The sequence below is a fragment of the Phaethon lepturus genome, unplaced genomic scaffold (genome assembly GCF_000687285.1).
Source record: "Phaethon lepturus isolate BGI_N335 unplaced genomic scaffold, ASM68728v1 scaffold8087, whole genome shotgun sequence".
NCBI lineage: Eukaryota > Metazoa > Chordata > Aves > Phaethontiformes > Phaethontidae > Phaethon > Phaethon lepturus.
In genome coordinates, this window is record NW_010549824.1 from 517 (window position 1) to 21,073 (window position 20,557).

A 20,557-nucleotide genomic window follows, 5' to 3' on the forward strand; every position below is an offset into this window, starting at 1 on the left:
TTTAAATAATATTGTGCTACTTTAAGTTTCCTAATTTATCTGTTAGTTCTACTGAGATAAACAGAAGGCATTCATGTGCAGTGGAGGGGGCAGGAAATATGAAATGTGTAATGTGCTTTGGCATACACTTACCAACATATAAACTATTTTAGGACCACCTACACTTTCAGATCTGCAGGGTTTTGGAATTTAAAAAATCTGATCTTTTTTTTTCTGGTGTATTTGCATTTTAACATGTAATTTACTTTATATAAGGTTTCCAAAAAGGAAGTGTATTCCCCTGCCTGCTTACTGAACTGTGTAAGAAGATCACACACTGAATGAATTCACAATCCTTTGTCCAACTTGAAATAGGGTATCATTCATCTCAAAACTCATTTTATATATGTAATCAAATAACAAAAAAATCAACTTTATATTACCTCATTTCTGTTAGTGTCTGGAACAAGAAAGTAAAATAATAGATTAGTTACAGTATTCATTCCAACGGAATTAAATAGAAGAGAGCTTACTGGGCACTCCTGATACAAGCCGGAGAGGTCGCAGTACACGAAAGGCTCTTAGGGCTTTGACATCAAAGCCACCAGGTTTGCCACCTGAGTGGCTGCCACCTTCTGTTTCTTTGGTTAATTGTTCCAATATTACACTAAATAATCTAGAAAATGAGATGAAGGGTAGGGTCATCACCATCCATTTACCATGCAGTCAAAGGAAATTACTTGAACTACAGACAATTCTGAAAAGCTGTTCAGCTGTCAAAACGAGAGGTATATTTACACATTAAATCATGACCTGAAGAGTTACAGAGTGCAAGAGTTTCTAATCACTCCAGAGAGCAACGATCACACAGTATGCAATAAATTATCATTCTGCTTGTATACACAATCTACTATTTTTATATAAATTAAATACTTTGCCACTTCTTTGTTCAACTGTTTTAGTTATAAGGTTTGGAAAATTAATCTTCTCTTTAGAACGTAAAATAGATAACGACACGAAACCATCTGTTTTAATTTTGGTGGAATATATGAACTCTAAGTGACACTGCAGTTCAATATTCTAAATACAGTCAGCAGAAACAGAATATATTAAAAATGGAGTCCAACATTTAATAACACCAAAAAGATTTGTTTCTTACATATAATATCTTTGAGAATAAAAATATTCCCAGATGACTCATTTATTATAAAGTATTTCTTCACTGAAGAAATGAGCTAGTCATTCATTAGAACAGTTTGTAAGACAAAAGTTTTATTTTTCTTTCCCACTTCTAGCAGAAATTCAAAGCGATACAAGTGGTTGAAGTGCAAAGTAATCTTCTATTTATTTTAGTTTGGACCTGCGTTGCAGATGTATGGTTTTCTAGACTGTGACTAGACCATGCAATCATATTATCCTTTGCACAGAGTCTGTAATTCAGTAGTTGCAAAACTGGACCTCTCCTTACCAAGGAGATGACCAAGTCAATAGAGTTTTGTAATCCTGAAAAATGTTCCACACTTGTTAAGGACTGCTGAAATGTGCAGGTCTTTGGTTTTGTTAAGAAAAGTTTTTAAAACTCTGGTTCACAACTCTGTCACGCTGGATAGTTGCTGGAAATCATGTAATATTTAATAGGTTGCCCAAACTAGGACACTGAAGACTTTCTCTTCCCCCAGTAAGTAACTGACCTGTATCAGTCAATACCCATCCTATTCTGCTTCATCCCCCTCCAGAGTAAAACCCAGCCACCAGGACTACAGATCTTAGAATAAACACCAGCAGCCTACATACTCTATAACTATAGAAATTCAGACTTTTAATATTTCAGGTCTGATCCAGCCCTATAATTTAATAGAAGGATAATTCTAAGAAAGTGAGCCATCTCAATGATTTCAGAGTGACTATTCATGCTCTAAAAGCAGACATGATTAAACAGATTTCTGAATCAAGTCCCAAATTAAGAAAAGCTGTTTTCAGCCTGTCAGTCCATACATTATTCAGAAAATTAAAAGGCTACAGGTATAGGAAGGTGCTATGAAAGCTTTCTTTCACAGAAATCAATGGAAGTTACGTGGCATAGCGTGTGGGCAAGTAGTAGACTGCTCAAACTAATTCATACTCTGACCGGTTTCAGACAGAAGCGACAAAGACAGGAGAAAACATCACATTCACAGCTATGTCTACAGCCCTGTCATTTTACCTCTATCCTATAAAGCCATCCTATAAAGGTATTTAAGTATAAAACCATTGATCTCCTTTACTAGTTTTAAAATCAACTTTTTTTCCTGTAGAGTTTACCAAAGTTTAAATGCCAAATTTGATGTTGTGGAAAAAAGTCTCTATATGTGCTTCCCTTTTGCTAGTAGAGATTTATTGTGGTATAATTAAGATTTATGCATTTGGACTGCTACAGTTTCTGCTGGGAAAGCACATGAAACAAACTTCATCTAATACATTCAATATAGGACATCATGGCAGCTCTTTCAAAGCTATTAAAATCCCTAATGAAATTTCACAATGAAGCTAGTCAAAATCAGATCCAGAAGTGATTCCATATCCACCCTGGATTATATATGAAAAAATATAGTGACAAATTGATTTAAGTATTAATTAAATAAATGGACTCATACTTGTTTATGTGGATTGTATTCTTTTTAAAAGAAGAAACAAAAATACCGCTCACAGAGTGCAAGAAGAAAAATATTGCTCACAGTTTTGTCAGCGCCTGACCCTTATGAAGGGTCCATCTTGTCTTCCAGGTAGACTGATGACAACCTACACAATAGTTTATATTCCAAATCTTTTGGTTTTGAGATAGGATTTAAATCTCAGTATGATATTTTTATGTATGTGATAAGATGTAGTCCTTTTTTCTTCGTATTTTTCTTGAATTCAGTGTGACATTTGACCTAACTAGATTTAGCCTCCAATAATGAGTGTTTTATGAGTTAATGGAAAATTTTTTAGTTATCACGTATTTAGGACGCAGCCAAAGATAGAGGTCATGTTAATTAGACTGCTCCAGGGTTACTATAACTCCATTGTCACTTGACAAGAGGGAAGAGGTCTATTCAGGTGACTGCCTGGCAGGAGAATAGAGGTCTTATGTGTGATAGTCTCCACGCCTGCCCACCAAGCTTCCCCTTCAGGCACAGAGGCCAATCTGTTGAGAGTGACCTGACCTGATGAAGGATCTATTTATACACAAATTCTAGTCCTGGACCAAAACTGCCTGAATGCCAAGCAACTGGCCCAAATACAAACTTCTCAGTAAAATTTACTACCTCAGAATCAAATAGTTATAAACTGGGTATTCATACATTTGTAATACCTGCACAAATTTAATAATGCTTTAGCAGAAATTCCTTTCCTTTGCATCTTTTTCTTTTCCCTTAATATAATGACATGAGTTAAGAGTAGCACACACTGCAACTTCTGGGCCTTTTCAATTACAGGCAACCCTTGATATAGTATCAACTTAAAAATGAAATTAGAATTGCACACTGCATGCCGTGGTCATCTTTGCAAGCCAGCCACAACATACAGAGTTAGATGTTGGTAACGTTCTCTACGTGTTATATCAATAAATGTTTTCAGTAAACAAAACCTGCAGTACTGGAAATTCCTTTTTTTTTCCCCCAATACAATCTCTTCCATGTTTAGGAAATTGGGGAATATCTGCCTCAAGATTAATTCCCTAGACAGCTGGAAGGTAGGATCTTCTAACGTACTAGCACAACCATTGACACGAAGTTGCTCACAAAAAAGCCGGGTGCGTTATTTGTCAAACAGGTGCATAACTGGAGAACATTCCACTTTTCTGTAACCTGCATAAGGCCCAAGCAGTCCCTCCTCTGAGGAGCAAAACAAACTCTCCTGGGTTTCCTGGTACAGGAAAGGCACACAGGGTGTTAATAAAAAAAAAAAAAAGGCATTTTTAACATACATTTTCTCCCAGGCAAGCCAAAATCCTATATATATGCACCCTGATGTGCAGCAGCCCAAAGGAAAGTACTTAAGTATCCAATTTTCCTCAGATTTTGAGAAGCTCAAGGAATCACTCAGTTAACCCTGTCTCCTGACCACTCTCCTCCACTTCAGAACATGTGGGTTCTCCCAGAGGTCTTTGTAGAACAGATGAACTCCACATAACCACAGTATAGGGATAAATGAATAAATGGCATAACAGTGTAAGGACCTAAACAGACCAACCCTTATCACATGGAAAGACATCAGGAGTTCACCTTGGAAAAAATCAGATGGAAAAGATTCTGCAAGACAACAACCAAGGAAAATTTTTGGCAGAACTCAGACTTCCCTAGGAACTTTTACGATTAAGCTGATTGTGCAACACATTCTGCAGCCACAGAGAGTACTGAAAAGTTTCAAGACTTTGTTTTGAATTTTTCACTCATCAGTTCATTCTTTTGTTCCAAAGGAATAGAAATCAAGAATAGATCACTACTCACCTACGTCACTGCAAAGAAGATATTAAAATCTTTGTATAATGAAGGTTAAGTTACTTACCCTACTACTACTATTACAAAATCCAATAAATTCCATCCATTCCTAACATATGCATTGGGGTGTAATAATAATCCATATGCTATAATCTTCAAAAATGTTTCAACTGTAAAAATTATCAGGAAGGCATATTCTACTTTTTCCTGTAAAAAACAAAAAAAGTAAAATGAAAGACAATGTAATTTAACAGCTGTTTTACTAGGCAGAATTTGCAGTAAGCGGGTAAGTTGTATTGATCAGGACTACAGAAATATATTACTTCACAGCACTTTATTTTACAGGTTTTAATAACATAGCACTTAGTGATAGCTGTACTGACAAGGTTATAATTACATAATTGCACAAGATTTTCCTGTTTTCACATTCTGTGAGAGAAAAGGGCTCTGTTTCTGCAAACATGGAAGTATACTGTACCTTTGCTTAAGCAAATAGTCCTATCCGGGTCAACAGGATTCTTTGCATGCATTAAAACCAGAAAATGCTGTAGAACTGGGCACTGGAAATATCCTTAGAAGGTATGCAGTGGTATACTTACTTCACTATTCATTACATCAGCCTTGTTCTGCCTAATAAGGGAGTTTGAGGCAGTGTTATCCCATACTAAGGAGATTCAAAAAGTTATAAGCTATTTAAGAGGGTCTTCATTCTTTAATTTTACACCATCTCAGAACTTTTTCATCTTGACATGGAAGTTTACATTGACTCATTCTTCCTTACACATCACCAGAATTTCTTTAAATCACCCTAAGACGCTTGAAGAAATTTTAAGTTAATATATCACCACCTTGTATCATTGAAGCTCCAACTTCAGATTTGTTTCAATGCTGTTTCTTTAAACATTATTAGTTTCTTTATTTAACCAAAATTCTTACTTTAAACAGGATTATACATTGAAACTCTTTTCCTAGCTAACTGAGTAATATATTTTTTGACTTCTTTCTATAGTAATAACATATTTGATGTGGATAAATTGTAAAAGTCACTGCTATCAAAACAGATCAGTTAACACATTTGTTCTTTTTACCTTCAGAAATCATAATTTCATCACTTTGTATAATACTTTAGTTATCTGTTGCTATGCAAATACTAGAGCCAAGAGTGCAAGAAAAAGAATGATTCATTTTTTTTAAACTTGTTCAGGAACACTGGATGTAGCTCACTTACCACGCACAGCATTAACTGTATGGACTATATCTTCTACTCTCATATACTCAAATATAGCACAGACATTACACATGAAACCGTGTATTTGCTATTTGTTACACAGCTTCGCACTTTCACATACAACCAAATAAAAACCAACATTTGACCACTGGCAATTTAAACAAACATCTTTATATTCTCATGTGCCAGGTCTTCAATCTGGAAGGCTAGATTTCTTCTCCCCACCAAAAGACCAATTTAGGATTGGTTATGTATAGGATGCGATATACCCACTTAATATCTGATACTGGTGACTTAATAGATGTAGAGGCTTATCAATAAACTACATACTCCTCTCCAGGTCTTCATCTCCAACAAGCAGCACCATGGGATCACTTTGAGATGTAACATTTTCTCTTAGTGCAAAGCAAGGTTTCCTGATCTCACTCTCTGTTCAGCTCAGTCTTATACTCCTGCCTTTTTCCTCTGCTTTGAGTACACTTCATAAACACTGTAGAGCTTCACCCAAGGCAGCTTCTTCTCAGCTGTATTATATTTTGCATGAGATCTTCCAGCCCAGTGAAACTGATTGACATCCTTCTTCTCGTCACTCCCTTCTCCAAATTTTTTTCCTAATACTTATTTCAAAATTGTCCCTTCCACTTAATTTATCACCATTTAAACTGAAAGAGTTACTGGATAACAAGAATGAAGTGGTCTCACAGAAAAAGTGTGAATGGTTTGTGCACGAAGCACCATCAGATTTCTTTGGGTAGACAGCACCACAGAGGTTACAATAATATGAATTATCAATACTCTTGAGAAACATACTGCAAAAACGTTTAAATTCAAGCAAGTCCTACCATGTACACATTTCACAGTAATAGCTATTTCTGTCTCCCTGCATATAACTAAGTCTGCAGCCTGGATATAGAACAATAAATAATGTAAGACAACATAAGGAAGATGAAAATGTTATGGTTGGCATTTGCTATGGGCAAAACATGTATCAAAATCATAGTACTAAAGAAAAGGTGAGACAAAAGAGAGGAAGTTTCATATATGCAAAATTTCAACAGCTTCTTTACATAAAGGGAACATAGGACTGGATGTGACCTTCTGGGCTGAGATGACCTCTTGGGTCTTTATGTCCAGGGACCTGTTATTACAGGTGAATGTGTAATCTAACACCACCTAAAACCTACCAGATTCCATCCTAGAAAGCATCTTCACCCTTCATTGCTCCCCTTCAAAGAATATTCTAATGCTCTTCTGCTATTTGGGCTAGGCACCAGTCCTAGACCCAGTGTAACTTGCTTAATGGTCACATACCCTTGCAGTTCATTTTAATATGACAGTTCAAATCTAACAATTCTACCCTATCACTTAGCATTTATCTTTTAAAATAATATTGGTCTTGGTCCTGTTTATTTTATTTCCATTTTATGGAGGCTGGACTGTTTCTTATTTCCTAAAGAGTACTGCAAACATTCTACTCGATCAATATGGGATGTAAGACAAGCTCATTTTTTAAAGCCAATGGTGGGCTTAAGGTCAATGTGTGTCACTTAGCAGATAGACCACAGGAAACCTTGACAACTAGACCAACAGAAGCTACATGAATATCAGCAAGAAAAAAAAAGTAAAGTTCTGCACCTCGGGTTAAATAATCCCACATTGATACGGGCTGAGAAAGGACATAGAAGTCACAGTGGGCACCAAGTTAAATATGCGCTCATTGTAAATCAGACAAATTCCATATTGGGCTGCATGGTGAGCAGATCGAAGGAAATTATCCATGTCTACTCAGTGCTGTGAGGCTGCAGCACTACTACAGTTTCAGGTCTCAACACTCTGTTTGAACTAAGAGAAAGTGCAGACTCCAAAGAAGCAGATCTCTCCGTCAAAGAGGCGGCTAAGCAAAGGTCTAACAGTATACAACTGCTTGAATGGGGATTAGAAAGACACTGAAGCCAAACACTAAGTAGCAGCACATGGTAAAATAAGAGGAAACAGCCATGAGCTGCAGGTTTGGAGGTTCACAGGACATTAAGAAAAACTTCTTTATCAGAAGGGTAGTGCAGAGCAGGGCAGGTATACATAGCTTCAAGACAGGAAGTCTTAAAGATGCTGCTAGGCAAAGGTACAGCTGACCTCATCTAGTGCTGGTGACAGTCCTGAGGGACGAGGTAACCTCCAGAGGTCTCTCCCAGTTAAGTTCTGTAATTTCTAGTATTCTGATATGATTCTGATAATTCTTACATGATCACAGGGAAAAGTACAGATAGATTCAGGGCATGTACAACTATCTACACCCACTACACTTCCAACATGTAAAAGTCCCTGCATTCTACATAACATCCTGTGTTCAGTTTTGGGCCCCTCACTACAAGAAGGATGCTGAGGTGCTGGAGCGTGTCCAGAGAAGGGCAACGAAGCTGGTGAGGGGTCTGGAGCACAAGTCTTATGAGGAGCGGCTGAGGGAACTGGGGTTGTTTAGTCTGGAGAAGAGGAGGCTGAGAGGAGACCTTATCGCTCTCTACAACTACCTGAAAGGGGGTTGTGGCGACGAGGGTGTTGGCCTCTTCTCCCAAGTAACTAGCGATAGGACAAGAGGAAATGGCTTCAAGTTGCGCCAGGGGAGGTTTAGATTGGATATTAGGAAAAATTTCTTCACTGAGAGGGTGGTCAGGCATTGGAACAGGCTGCCCAGGGAGGTGGTGGAGTCGCCATCTCTGGAAGTGTTCAAGAAACGTGTGGATGTGGTGCTTCAGGACATGGTCTAGGGGACATGGTGGCGCTGGATTAATGGTTGGACTTGATGGTCTTGAAGGTCCTTTCCAACCTAGTGTTTCTGTGATTCTGTGATCAAATACTGAGAAAGTTTTCCTTCCTTTCTGTGGAAGAACAGAAGTGTTTACTTCAACCCTTGTTCCCGGCTGTAAAGAGTGCATATGCCTGGTTCCAGCATTTGCCCCTAGAAACATATATTCATAATGGATACAAGACAGAATCAGGGATGATGCTATTAACAGAGGCAATGGCACAAGGGAAGGATGCTTTGTAACAATAGCCACTGGGCAATCCAAGAGCCAGAATTTCTTGAAAACCTTGAGAAAAGGAACTCAGATGTTTCTACACAGCTACAACCAGAGGCCTATTGTTTTCCAGTGTTTCATTTTTCTTCCCTTCCTCCTTTCCTTCCTTTCTTTTCTTTCATGCTCTCTCACACTCACCTTTTTTTGTTTTGTTTTTAATCACAACTTGTGTCTTCCACAGAGGCCAGATGAATTATTTGGCCCAGTAGCTAACAATAGTCAAAGTACAGGCTGTGCTTGCTTTGGAGACTGGTTTGTGGTGGGTTTTTTTCGGTTGGTTGGTTGGGTTTTGGGGTTTTTTTAATAAGTAGGCAGCCAACAGATGTTCTGACATAAACTGCAAAGTTAACAACCTGCTCACCCTCAGGAAGGTACTGGCAGTCCCTTCTCACACTTCTGTAACTTCTTCCCAGTCACTATGGGCATCAATTTTTTGCCTCCGCAACCAAGATACATCTGTAGGCCACAAATCACCTACCATGCCCAGAGCTTAAGCAACCATTACTCAAGAGTAAATAAAGTTTAATCTATCATACCATTTTCAGTATTACTGGAAGAGTTGCAGAGGTAGGGTTGCTATGTAAAAATAAATCTAAAGCAGTAAGAGATAATTTAAAAATACAGACTGAAGACTGCAGTTCTAACAGTTTGATGCACACATTTATCTGCTTGCTTTTCTCTGCAGTGGAAAAAACTATACCTGCACATCTTGTTTTGTTCAAATTAGTTGAGAACTTTAAGTGAATACTTTATTACATTAAAAATCTAAGTAGGAACATTAAGAAATAACACAACCAAACAAAAAATACGGAAATACATAAGACTGAGTGACTGCCTAAAAAACATAATCGTATTAGGAGAAACTGATAAGACAATTTTTGCTTCTAAGAAATTGCACAGATTAAGTTCGAAATTGTAAGTAATTTCTAATATCTATTATTGCGTTTAGTTCTATGTTACATCACAGCAGTAGCAGAAAGGAAACATGACAGCTGTGAATCTAAAGGAGATAAGAAGCACAAAAATATGTCTGTACAGATATATTCTGTATGGGTCTAATCCTATGTCTATACAGATTAATAGTCGTTTGTTCACTGATTTGAATCCACACAGAGCTAGGTCATCTTCTCTTTGGGGCTGATTCCTGCAAGGCTGTCTAACACTTTTGTTAATGTTGCTCAAAATCTGCAAGCCTCAACAATCTTTTTCTGAATATATGATGCAACAACAGGACTGATAAGATACAACTGCCTTTCCAATAGAGACCAGTGAGCTCCACTTTGAAATTGATCATGGAGTACAAAACAAGGGCTACCCTTATCCACTGAGTGTCAGTGAAGTCATTAGAACTTCATTTTCTTAGCAAACACACACATTTGCTTTCTTATTTTAAGTAAATCAGTTTAGCAGAAACCCTGTTGCTCGGGAAAAAATCCTTTTTTTTCCCACCCTAGCCAGATGGTGTGCATTAGTCATCATTTATTATCTTCACATTTTCAAAATCTCTGAAAGAAATATGCAAAGCTACTGTTACATGTTGTAATGTGATGCACCAAAACTCTGCATTTAACTTAAGATGTCTCACAAGATAATTGTTTCAAAATAAGAAGTCATTAATTCGCAAAACCTTAATCTGTTATGCTATAAGTCTTCTCATATTAATTTCTACTTCGTGGGCATCAGAGATCAGAATTATTTCTTAACTATGGAAAAACATTTATTGCACCCTGAGTAACATTTATGTATCAGAGTAAAAAGTGCTTAGCAGATAAAGTGACTAAATTTAAGCAAAGGAACTCAGTTTAAGCAAAGTAACTGAACTCAACAACTTTCTGTAGTTTAGACATACACAAAACCAGATACTTTTATATTCTTGATATGAGGACTAATAATCAATCATGTGCTAGTAAATAAGATGTGTGACTGATACCTTGAAAACATACAAAACCATTTATCTTTTTGACAAACAACCATTCTTTCAGATTCGGCCTTTCAACTTCTACCACCGGGAAAACACAGCATTTATAAAACAGAAAAGTAACTGAGTTTTGAATTTCCAAATATAATAATTTTTTCTCTTCATACACCTGTCTTACCCTCAAAAAATCATTTCTGAGCTGCACCACAGTAATACTAAAAAAAAAAGTTAACCTGTTTATTCCCACATGTGGAAAATGTTATAGCAGTTTCCCAATATAGAAAATGAAACAAAGATGAAATCCATATACCTGGCAAAAAGAAAACAGCACTAGAGCTTTACTTTGTTTCTGCTTTTAAAGCTGATTAAATAATTTACTTCCCAGATTAGACATGGAAATTAGTCACGCTTTATTGGAAGAATTACACTTATTTCTTACTCAAGAATTCAGTGATAACTATTGGGTTAACTATGTCTTTAGATACATAACAGCAAACAAGAGAGGAAGAGTTTGAAAAACAATGTTTTAAGGATTTGTGTTCTGATCAATCCGATTAAATGATGTTGCATCTTTCTGTCAGTCCTGATGTACCCGAGGGAAAACAACTACTGCTCTCAACTATGTCAGATGTCTGCATTATTGTTCTTGTAAGTGCAGTTTTGCTTTTTGAAAGAGGAGCTCTGCAGCAAGTTTAGAAAACATAATTACATATCCATAATTTTACCTCTTTAATACAGGCATGGACCAACATACATTGTTTCCATACTTCAAGTCCACATGACATTCCATGTACAGAAGACCATTTTTGTTGACCAATGTGCCCTGACATGGAATTGACCAATGTGCCCTGACCAATTGCTCCCAGGACACCCTCATCCCCACGTCTTGGAGTATGAAGAGTTGGACAGACCTCACAACTCCTGAGGACTAGGATTCCAGTGTAGAATAGACGACAGCTCGTGTAGACATTGCATTTTAAAGAATCATTTAACTGCTCATATGGATTCCACTTTCGGTGACTAAATTATCTCTCTGTTTCTAGTTGAGTAGTAGCATTCCTCCTTAAACAGTAACTGCTAAACAACTCTATCAAAAACGCATGATAAAGGACAATGCTTTACAAAGGTGTGGACAAAGATCTGAGTAGTTCTTTCCAATATTCAGAAATTCGGAAGGGATTAGTGGAAAAAGTACTGATGCAACTAAGCCATTTTCATATATTAACTTTTGTCTTTATGCATTCAGAAGCCTGTTTTGGGAAACTTTGAGAATACGTTTCCTAACCCTTATGATACTATCCAGCAGTGAGAGTCCAAGCACACTCTTCAATTTACAAAAGTAACTACTACAGAAAGTCTAAGAAATTTAGTTTTAGATGTGAAAGTCTGGAATAATAAAACTGAAATGAATACACTGGCTCACATGTAAAATGCAGGGCAACTCTGGACAGGAATTTGGCATTAAGCCCAGAAATATCTCCAATCTTCTGAAGTTCTTTATAGGACACCATCATACTACTCAGATCCAGATATTTTGGCAGTTAGCACTGATACATCTGATAGCAAGGCTGATAATGAAAAGTTAATACCAAAGGCAAAGTCCATATTTAGCAGTAGAAATAAGCAGGTGCTACACACCAGAAACGTTCTTAAACCAGATTTATACAAAACTGAAGGGATTTCACATTCCTAGTACCGCTGCCAAGCAACAAATCTCACTCAGAATTTTCACTGTTTCCAAAGAGGACGCAATCTTTTCATCTCACTTGAACTGTGAATTCACAATCACTTGGTACAAGCCCCAATTAACAACAGTTCTACCCTCTAGATCTCAAGCAGGCATTTATGCTTGCAAGAAAAGAATGTGCAAGAGGACATCTCAAATACTGATCACGGCAAATGAACAAAATCAATGTGCAAGCTATACACTGAAGTGTAATTAAGTGTAATTAAGTTTCTTTAAGTCCCTTTTTGATCAATGTAGTCTGAAGTAGCATTTGAATAACTTACCTCACTGAAATAGTATCTCAACCTTCAAAGAGAGTTTCAGGTAGCAGTAATGCCTACACTTTCATCTGACAGCTAAAGATAGATGAATAAGCAGATCATGTTAAACACCTTGATTACTTTTTTTCATTATTTCCTGTAATCACTTCCTCTAAATGCACTGCATTTCATCTTTGAGTGTGATTGCTTCTCATGTTTTTAATCATGTATTTTCCACTTTACCTTGTAAATAACACAATAATGGAGATATGGTTAGACACCTGAGTTGTGTAAACCAGTGTTTGTACAGACAGGAAAATGTTGCATCCAAGTGACAATTTTTCACACCGATTACAGGCATCTGTGTGGATCCATCCTGGTTTTATTCATGCAAAAGCTCTATTTAGTACATATGCTAAATACATATTTTCCATTCATAACATTCAATAGGAAAATCCAAGTTCTTTGTCTAGTTTTTTCCTGTGCTATATTTAGGCAGAATGCTCTGATGGGTAATACAGAGCTTTGCTGAATAACAGCTAGGTGGAAACAACAGACATATCCATTCTGTATGTACGTTATTAAATACACTATTCACACTCCCTTACATACCCTCAGAGAGACACAGACAATCCTTCTGTTCCATATTGTTCTGAAAGAACAAAGTAAGTGGCATGATTTTGGAAATTCGCTCATAAATGACTAAAATTGTAACAGACCCCCCCCTAAATTTACCATCTACTGAAAAATCATCAACAAAGGGACAACAAACTCATCTCTTGGCATTGACACTACACTTGCAAGGTGTGAAAGGCAAGCTGTAGAAATGCTAATAGGTAAGTGACAGATGTTTCAGTCCTAAATCCACACAACTCCTATTGAAGATCGAGCACAGTATGCCAAAGAATCTGAATCGCACAACAGAAAGCAGGCCAAGTAAGCAATAAAGAATATAACTGGAATGGAATCCAAATTACTTGGGTGCCACTCTTTAATTGATGATATTCAGGAAAATAAGGTCAGCAAAATAAGGGAAGTAGAAAAGACAGTATTTATGTATACTGCAACATTGCCACAAAGTTTTACCTTACATAGTAGACTAGTCAGTGTCAAGTAATGAATTAAACTTGCATCTAGTCATAGAACAGCATTAAAGTAACATTAGTTATATGCTGTTACTTGCTAGCAGTTTTATTTATTTATTTTTAAGAAAGCAGGTTTTGGCTAGAAATCGGGGGTTAAGAATGTTACTACGTGTCAGATACTTTAGTGAACATCTTCAAATTCTCTGAGAATTTATAAACCAAGAGAATTTTCTCATCCCTATAAATTCTAACCATGCAGAAACCCACAAGTAGAAAACAGAGAGGACCATTGATAGCAGCAAATCCTCTCCTGATTTTTTTTAATATAGCTTGGAACTTGGAAAACTTTAAAATGTTACAAGACTAGTAACAAGCCCACTTTTCACATTCAACAGGTGTTTTTTAAACATAGGCTTCCCAGAACATTCAAAGAGTAACTAAAAAAATAAGGGCAAGGTGGGTAAAAAAAAATATCCGAAAGCCAAAACAAATTCTTTTTACTTAAAACAGAAAAATTCCAGACCAAAATCTCACCAATTACATCAAAGCAAACTATAATGCATTTCAGCATTTCAACTATGAAACATACAAGAAAAAAAAATTCTGCTCTAAAAATATTCCCATGTGACTTTCGCCCCGTTTTCTGTGAGCACATATGCAACTTCTTGCTAACCGTACTTAAAAAAGATATATAGTGATACTGTACATACATTTCTTAAACTGTGATAAAATGTAGTCAGCCTATTCAGGTGATACTGCAGTAGCGTGGATTTAAGCCTATCCACTTTCTCCTATGTCCATTTTCTGATTGTTTCATAGTACCTGTTTATTTCATTCTTTAACTAATACAGTTGTGTAATGTAAAACTCTCATATGTCAGTCACCTTGTACTCAGCTTTTATGTAGGTGAGCTTGCCAAAGCGAAAGTCAATCCCAACAGCCAGATTATTTTCCAGGAAATACTTCGTGCAAGCTTTCTTCAAGTCGCTCTGAAGGAATATGGCACCCCAAATGAAAAGGAAGTGAGAAGACCAAAAAGCTAATATTTTTGTGGGTTAACTATTCATTGACAGCTCTACAATGTTCCAGTGCTGTGTTACAGAAAGTCCTTGACATTCTTAAAAAAAAAAAAATAAAATAAATACAGAGAACAGATTGATTTTGTAGTTATACACTGATAGTGTCAGATGGGAAACAGAAGAATGACATATTCACTGCATAGGTGGTTTTTGCCCTAGATTTATCCATTTGATTGCAAATCTAATTTCCACTGTGATTACGAAAGAACTGGGTAAAACAGATAGAATAGTTTCATTACAGTACTTTACTCATTAATCTGTCAGATATATGACTACAGCGGCTCTTCGCCTTTGTCAGTTTAAAAAGTACAGAATGATTTGTTAAAAACCTACCCAATGGGACAGTCTGTCTTTCTAAATACCTTTAGCAGGATAGAAAAGCTAAATAATTTGGGGCAAAAAAAGGGGGGTGGAGTATTTGGTTTGTTGTGGTTTTTTTGTTGTTGTTTGTTGTGGTTTTTGGTTGGTTGGTTTGGTTTTGATTGGTTTCTTTAATACAGCAGAAAAGGTTAAAGAAATCCCCATGAATAAGGCTTTCAAAACACGCAAGAAAGAGTTGTACCTACCATATATCCTAGTTTGACTTTAAAGTCTCAAAATATAAAGGGTTAGGTCTATTACTTCATTGGAATTTTTCTAACCATTCTCCTGAAGTTTTGAATGGCAGACTCTTAGACCAGCCGTCAATCAGGGAGCTATGTCCTACACCTGTTGTGTACTATTGCCTCCTGCAAGCCAACAAGATCAAGAAAAGAACACTTTCTTCTAATCCTCTGCTTCTGTAGAGCAGTCAACTTCCATGACCAGGATTGCGTCTTCTGTAGCAGGACAGACTACAGAATTAAAGTATTACCAAAAAAAAAAATCAACAAGGGCTTATTAAAGTACTAGAGGATGTGAATCCCTTATATTTGGATAACAATGTTAAAAAATTTGATCAGAGAAATATGTATTTAGTTCTAATTTCTTGTTTAATATTTCCTAACATCAGACCATCACTACAATATCATACAGAAGGTACTGAATGCAATAGAGGATGTGGATATGACATTTCTATACTGAGGAGAAGGTATGATTGCTAAATAACATGTTCCTGTGAAAGATCTAATGCTTATCTGATAATGAAATAGTATGTGCTTTATTAACTCTCTGGAATTTTTTTCTTCTAGAAAGAATTTCTTAACTACTTACATATACATTAATTTACTTTATATTTGTTAGTAGGTAATAATGCAGTGCTGCACTATAAAAAGATAACACTAAAATACGTAGAGGAAGACCGCATTACTTATGAGCAGACAACCTGCCAGAGCACTAGAAGTCATAAACTATAAAAATGTCAACAGCAATGATGTTAATGAAATAAATTTTCAACTATAAGAGAGGGCAAGATAGAATATTCCTTGTAGACACTGTTCAGAACAACTATGTAAAGAAAAAAAAAAACATTTATCCGAACTGACAGGAGAATGGTCTGCAACATCCATGAAAATGTTAAAGCACAACTTTATCTTTGATTGTCTCAGTTTGCTGAACTTCTTCCTAGCACTTTTCTTCTCCTGTGATTGTTTCTCAACCAAATGGCTGACGTGTCTATTAAATAAAAATTTTATTCTGCAATCATCAAAAATCAAAGCTTTTCCCCTGTTAAAAGGCTTTGTTACTAAATAGTTTTGTAGTCAATTCCAGATATGCAAAATCTAATTTGGCTGCAGAGATCTCCCTGCAGCACTAAAATGCAGGGAGATTCCCATTTTGTGTGCCTAGTAAGCATTCGGATTAACTACGAAAGGGTAGATCTCTAATTCTTTCAACTTGAATAGCAGGCTCAAGGAACATAAGAACATTTTTGTTACACATCAGAGGGTCACATTGCCCTGGCTATTCAATAACCAAGAAAATACAGATCTGTAGAGAAAATATAGTTGCAAGTAGAAATGTACTCTTCTGCCATGATAGTGTTTGATGGAAGTCCTTTGCACCCTAAAGTAAAAGGATAGCAGCCTGGATGCACTTTGCAAACAGAGCACAAGGAGAAGAAATATTAAGAGGTAGAATGACTCCCTATAAATATAAAGAAACTCCAAGAAAAATTCAGAAAATAGCACAGTTAAAACACTAATTTGTACCCAGTCAAAGATCACAGATATACCTGTTTTGATTTCAGCTGTGCACAGGTACAATACTTGTCTACTCTTCTGGAAATTCATTCAAAAATGAAAACATTTAGCTTGGTCCCAATAGCAGCACCATCACTAAGCCTTACTCTTTTCTTCATTCTACCCATGATAGAAAAGTGTTCAATAAAAGTAACAATAAATGTACTACTTTTGAAAGAACACATGGAATACTACTGATAGTCCTTGCTAAAGTACCAGGAAAACTTGCCACAGTAAAAACAAAACTGAAATAACTGAATAAAGTTGAAAAAAATGGTTTTTTTCATGTCCTGTGATCTACAGAGCAAACCTTACTGACAAAAATTTTCAAATTCTGATAGAAAGGAAAATATGAGTCTGCCTGCCCTGAAAACAAATTTCTTTCTTCTCTATGGATGAATCAGTTTTCCTTCTCTCTTGCAGAATGTTACTAACATTAGTTAGTGCCCCTTCAGTGGCTGCTACCATTACAGCTCCAGATTCTGCAGACAACTAAGCATGGGTTTGTTTTTTTTAAATCACATCGCCAGCCATAATATTAATGGCAGTAAGCAGTACCGAAAAATACCTAACATTTGTCAATGCATCCTTATAATTTCAAAGTTACAACACAAAATGAATTTCTTCCTTTTATTCCTATACCATTTGGAAACCCAGGAGATGTATTTAGGTTTTGAATTTCTATCTCTTTTTCCACTTCACACAGAACACACTATTTATCAGGAAGATTATTTTATTATTATTATTCCCATCTGAACTGCATCTAAGGGGAATAAAGAAAAAAGGCTACCTGGGATATCACTTTTTATTTCCAGAGAACCTGCTGTTCACAACAATATATTCACAAGTGCTCTGTCTCTGTTTCAAGTTCACTTCCATTATCACTATGAGACAGTTTGCATATACCAACACCTGCTTTTACTCTGCCTATAAAACTCCTCTCCAGCTGATGTAAAATGTCACAGTCCCTCTGATTTTCTCCCACCTATTCAGTGAGATAGCCCCTAAAGCATATTTAGAAATTGTGTTCTTGAAAGTAATTACATGGCATAAGAGTTGTTACTTTTTTTTGGAAAAATTAGGCTTTTTCCCCCCTAGAAAACTGGGAGTCTCTACTAGTTCCAAGAAGGCAAGAAAAAACTATTATTTTAATCAGATGCAAACCACTGAGAGACCAAGAGCCAAAACCAAAAAAAAAGTTTTTTGTCCTTCACTTATATGCACAGAATTTCCAAAGCACGCATTTGCCGAAGATGTTCACATGTTGTCAGCCCTATATTTTTTCCAGCTTTCATGAACTTCAATACTTGTAAAAGATGAAACAGCAATCATTAGGAATTCCCCAAAAGCTAAGCTAATTTAATCTCATGTGAATTCTACGTAAATGTGCTCATGAGTTCATATTAGACATTCCTGTGCTTTTATATTTATATACAACAAAACTTGACGATTCTACTAACAACCCTCAGCCTACCTGGCCCACATGGATAGTCCATCCAGATTTTCCCATTTTGTGGAGGAAAGGGGAAGAGTTGTCAGGTGGCATGTAAAGCCAAAGAGTCAAATTCTAGGTACTGCAACTAAATTGGTCAGGTACCATTAGTACATTTAAGTGAGGACTTAAATGCATGAACAGCAGAAAGAAATCCAGTGGAGTTTGTTGTGAGGCTCCTCTTTGGTTTGTCAGCATGAAACACCATCATTTGTTAATCATACATAAGGAAAGTTACTGAATTAACAGCACACATCACCTCCAGAAACAGGAGAAAACTCATTGTTCCCAACCTAAGGTGTTACCTGTTAACTCATCCTACATTGTCCATGCAGGCAGGATGTAAGGATTGGGCCACAAACTCCTTTTTTGATTTGGCCTGTTCTAAACCATTTATGTTATCTCTCTGTTATCAAACTTACTGCTTACAGCAATGAAGACACTCAGATTAGCCCCTATATCTTCTCTGTTGCAGAAACAAATAAAAGAAAAATCTTCATCACTTCTAGGGAATCTGATTGCCTAAGTGAGGACGTTCCACAGCCAGAATAGCTGAATAGAAAATGCTATTAGGCTTTCACTGTTTCAGTGATTTGAAGAAAGCTCTAAAAATTTTATTATTCTATTTTAATTTTTAATAGGTATAACAACTAAAATAAAAATCTTTGTAACTTAATGGCCTGGAAGTTGCTGACATATGTACATAAGTTTATACTGCCTGTTGGTTTTTAAAATAGCTATTGAAACATTTACAAGTATTTTCACAATCTGCTACTAAAATGTCAAATGGCCAGTGAAAACATTAGAAAAGCTGAGGTTTGAAAATTAGCCCTTGACATAGGATGAAGACCAAAAGGAATTTACCCTACACAGCCTTAATTCAGAATCACTTTGGAATAAGCAACCACCATTTTTTGGTTCTCTTTCGCTAACTGCTAATTTTGCGTTGCAAGTTTTCTAGTGTGATTCCAGAACACGAATCCTTTGAATTTGAAAAGAGGATTTTATCTTTGCAGAAAAAATGCCCAATACTCTGCAAAGTCCTCAAGAGAAACCAAATGCTTTAATTAAAGCTTTTTCTTTTCCTTAGTGCTATTTCTAACTTATGATTTGCCAAAGGCATTGTTTTACCCATGTTTCGATGGAATACTTAGCACAGCGTGAAATAGATGGCATCTCCTCTGTAGCAAAAGTGAAAGGTTGACTTCTGCCCTGGGCATCTTTTATTTTCTATGAAAGCTTAGAGGTGGAAACTGAAGCATGATAATTGAACCTTGAAGGAAAAAGTAGTGACATTATAACAACTGCTTCTTTCAAGTGATAAGTATCCTGTGTTGCAATATATTTAATTTGTAAGAATAAATAGATAGTGTTGATAAACATTAAAGGGAGTGATGCCATAGCAAATAGGACATGCCGATAGCTAGTAAACCACACTTACAGTTCCAAGTAAAGGTGCAGGTTACACTCTGACCAAAAAAACAGATAATTCATCTTTTTCTTTTTAAAAAAAAAAAAAAATCAGTATTTACATTTATTATACATGGCATATTAAAAAGGTGGTTTCCATATTGTCCAGTGCCCAAGGCATAAACCTGAAAGTGCCAGTGGAAATAACAAATGATATAACAGAAGTGTGTTAAACCTGAGGCAATAATATGTCATAGTCAGAATCCAGTGGTTTTGCTCAAGTGATGTACACATTCGCACTCAGAAGTTTTGCCTATTTTTCCTTTGGTTAAAGATATCAAAGCAGCAGTCTCCTAGTGAGGTGTGTCAGAACTAATGCAGTTGAATGTAGTTCACTGTAATTGAAAGTAATTCATGCTGTCACATTTACTGTAATGAGAGGTCACATCTCGAGGGCCATAAGTGTTGTTCACATTAATAGTAACTGACACCTTCCTCCTCCTTCAGGGAAATTCAGCCATATTACATGACTTAGTTCACATTCTTTTTAAGGATCTGAACTTCTTTGTTTGGAAGATTTGTTGTTTGTTTTGAGTTTGTGGGTTTGTTTTTTGTTTTTTTAAGAGAAATAGGCAAAAATACCAGCAAATTCTGTTTTGTACATTATAATAAAGTCATTTC

The 20,557-nt window shown here is 36.3% G+C and overlaps 1 protein-coding gene across 1 annotated transcript in view; it reads right to left on the reverse strand.

Annotated features, from left to right (window-relative positions):
* Positions 1–512: 512 nt before the first annotated feature.
* Positions 513–20,557, reverse strand: part of LOC104623322 (voltage-dependent L-type calcium channel subunit alpha-1D-like) — a gene marked incomplete at its 3' end in the record, with an annotated part of 73,122 nt that continues 53,077 nt past the window's right edge. Inside the window, exons 4-5 of the mRNA XM_010290375.1 lie at positions 4,510–4,649; positions 513–655 (exon numbers count right to left, since the gene is read on the reverse strand). Of these exons, the coding sequence (XP_010288677.1) occupies positions 513–655; positions 4,510–4,649 (283 nt within the window). The remainder of the gene's footprint in view (positions 656–4,509; positions 4,650–20,557) is intronic.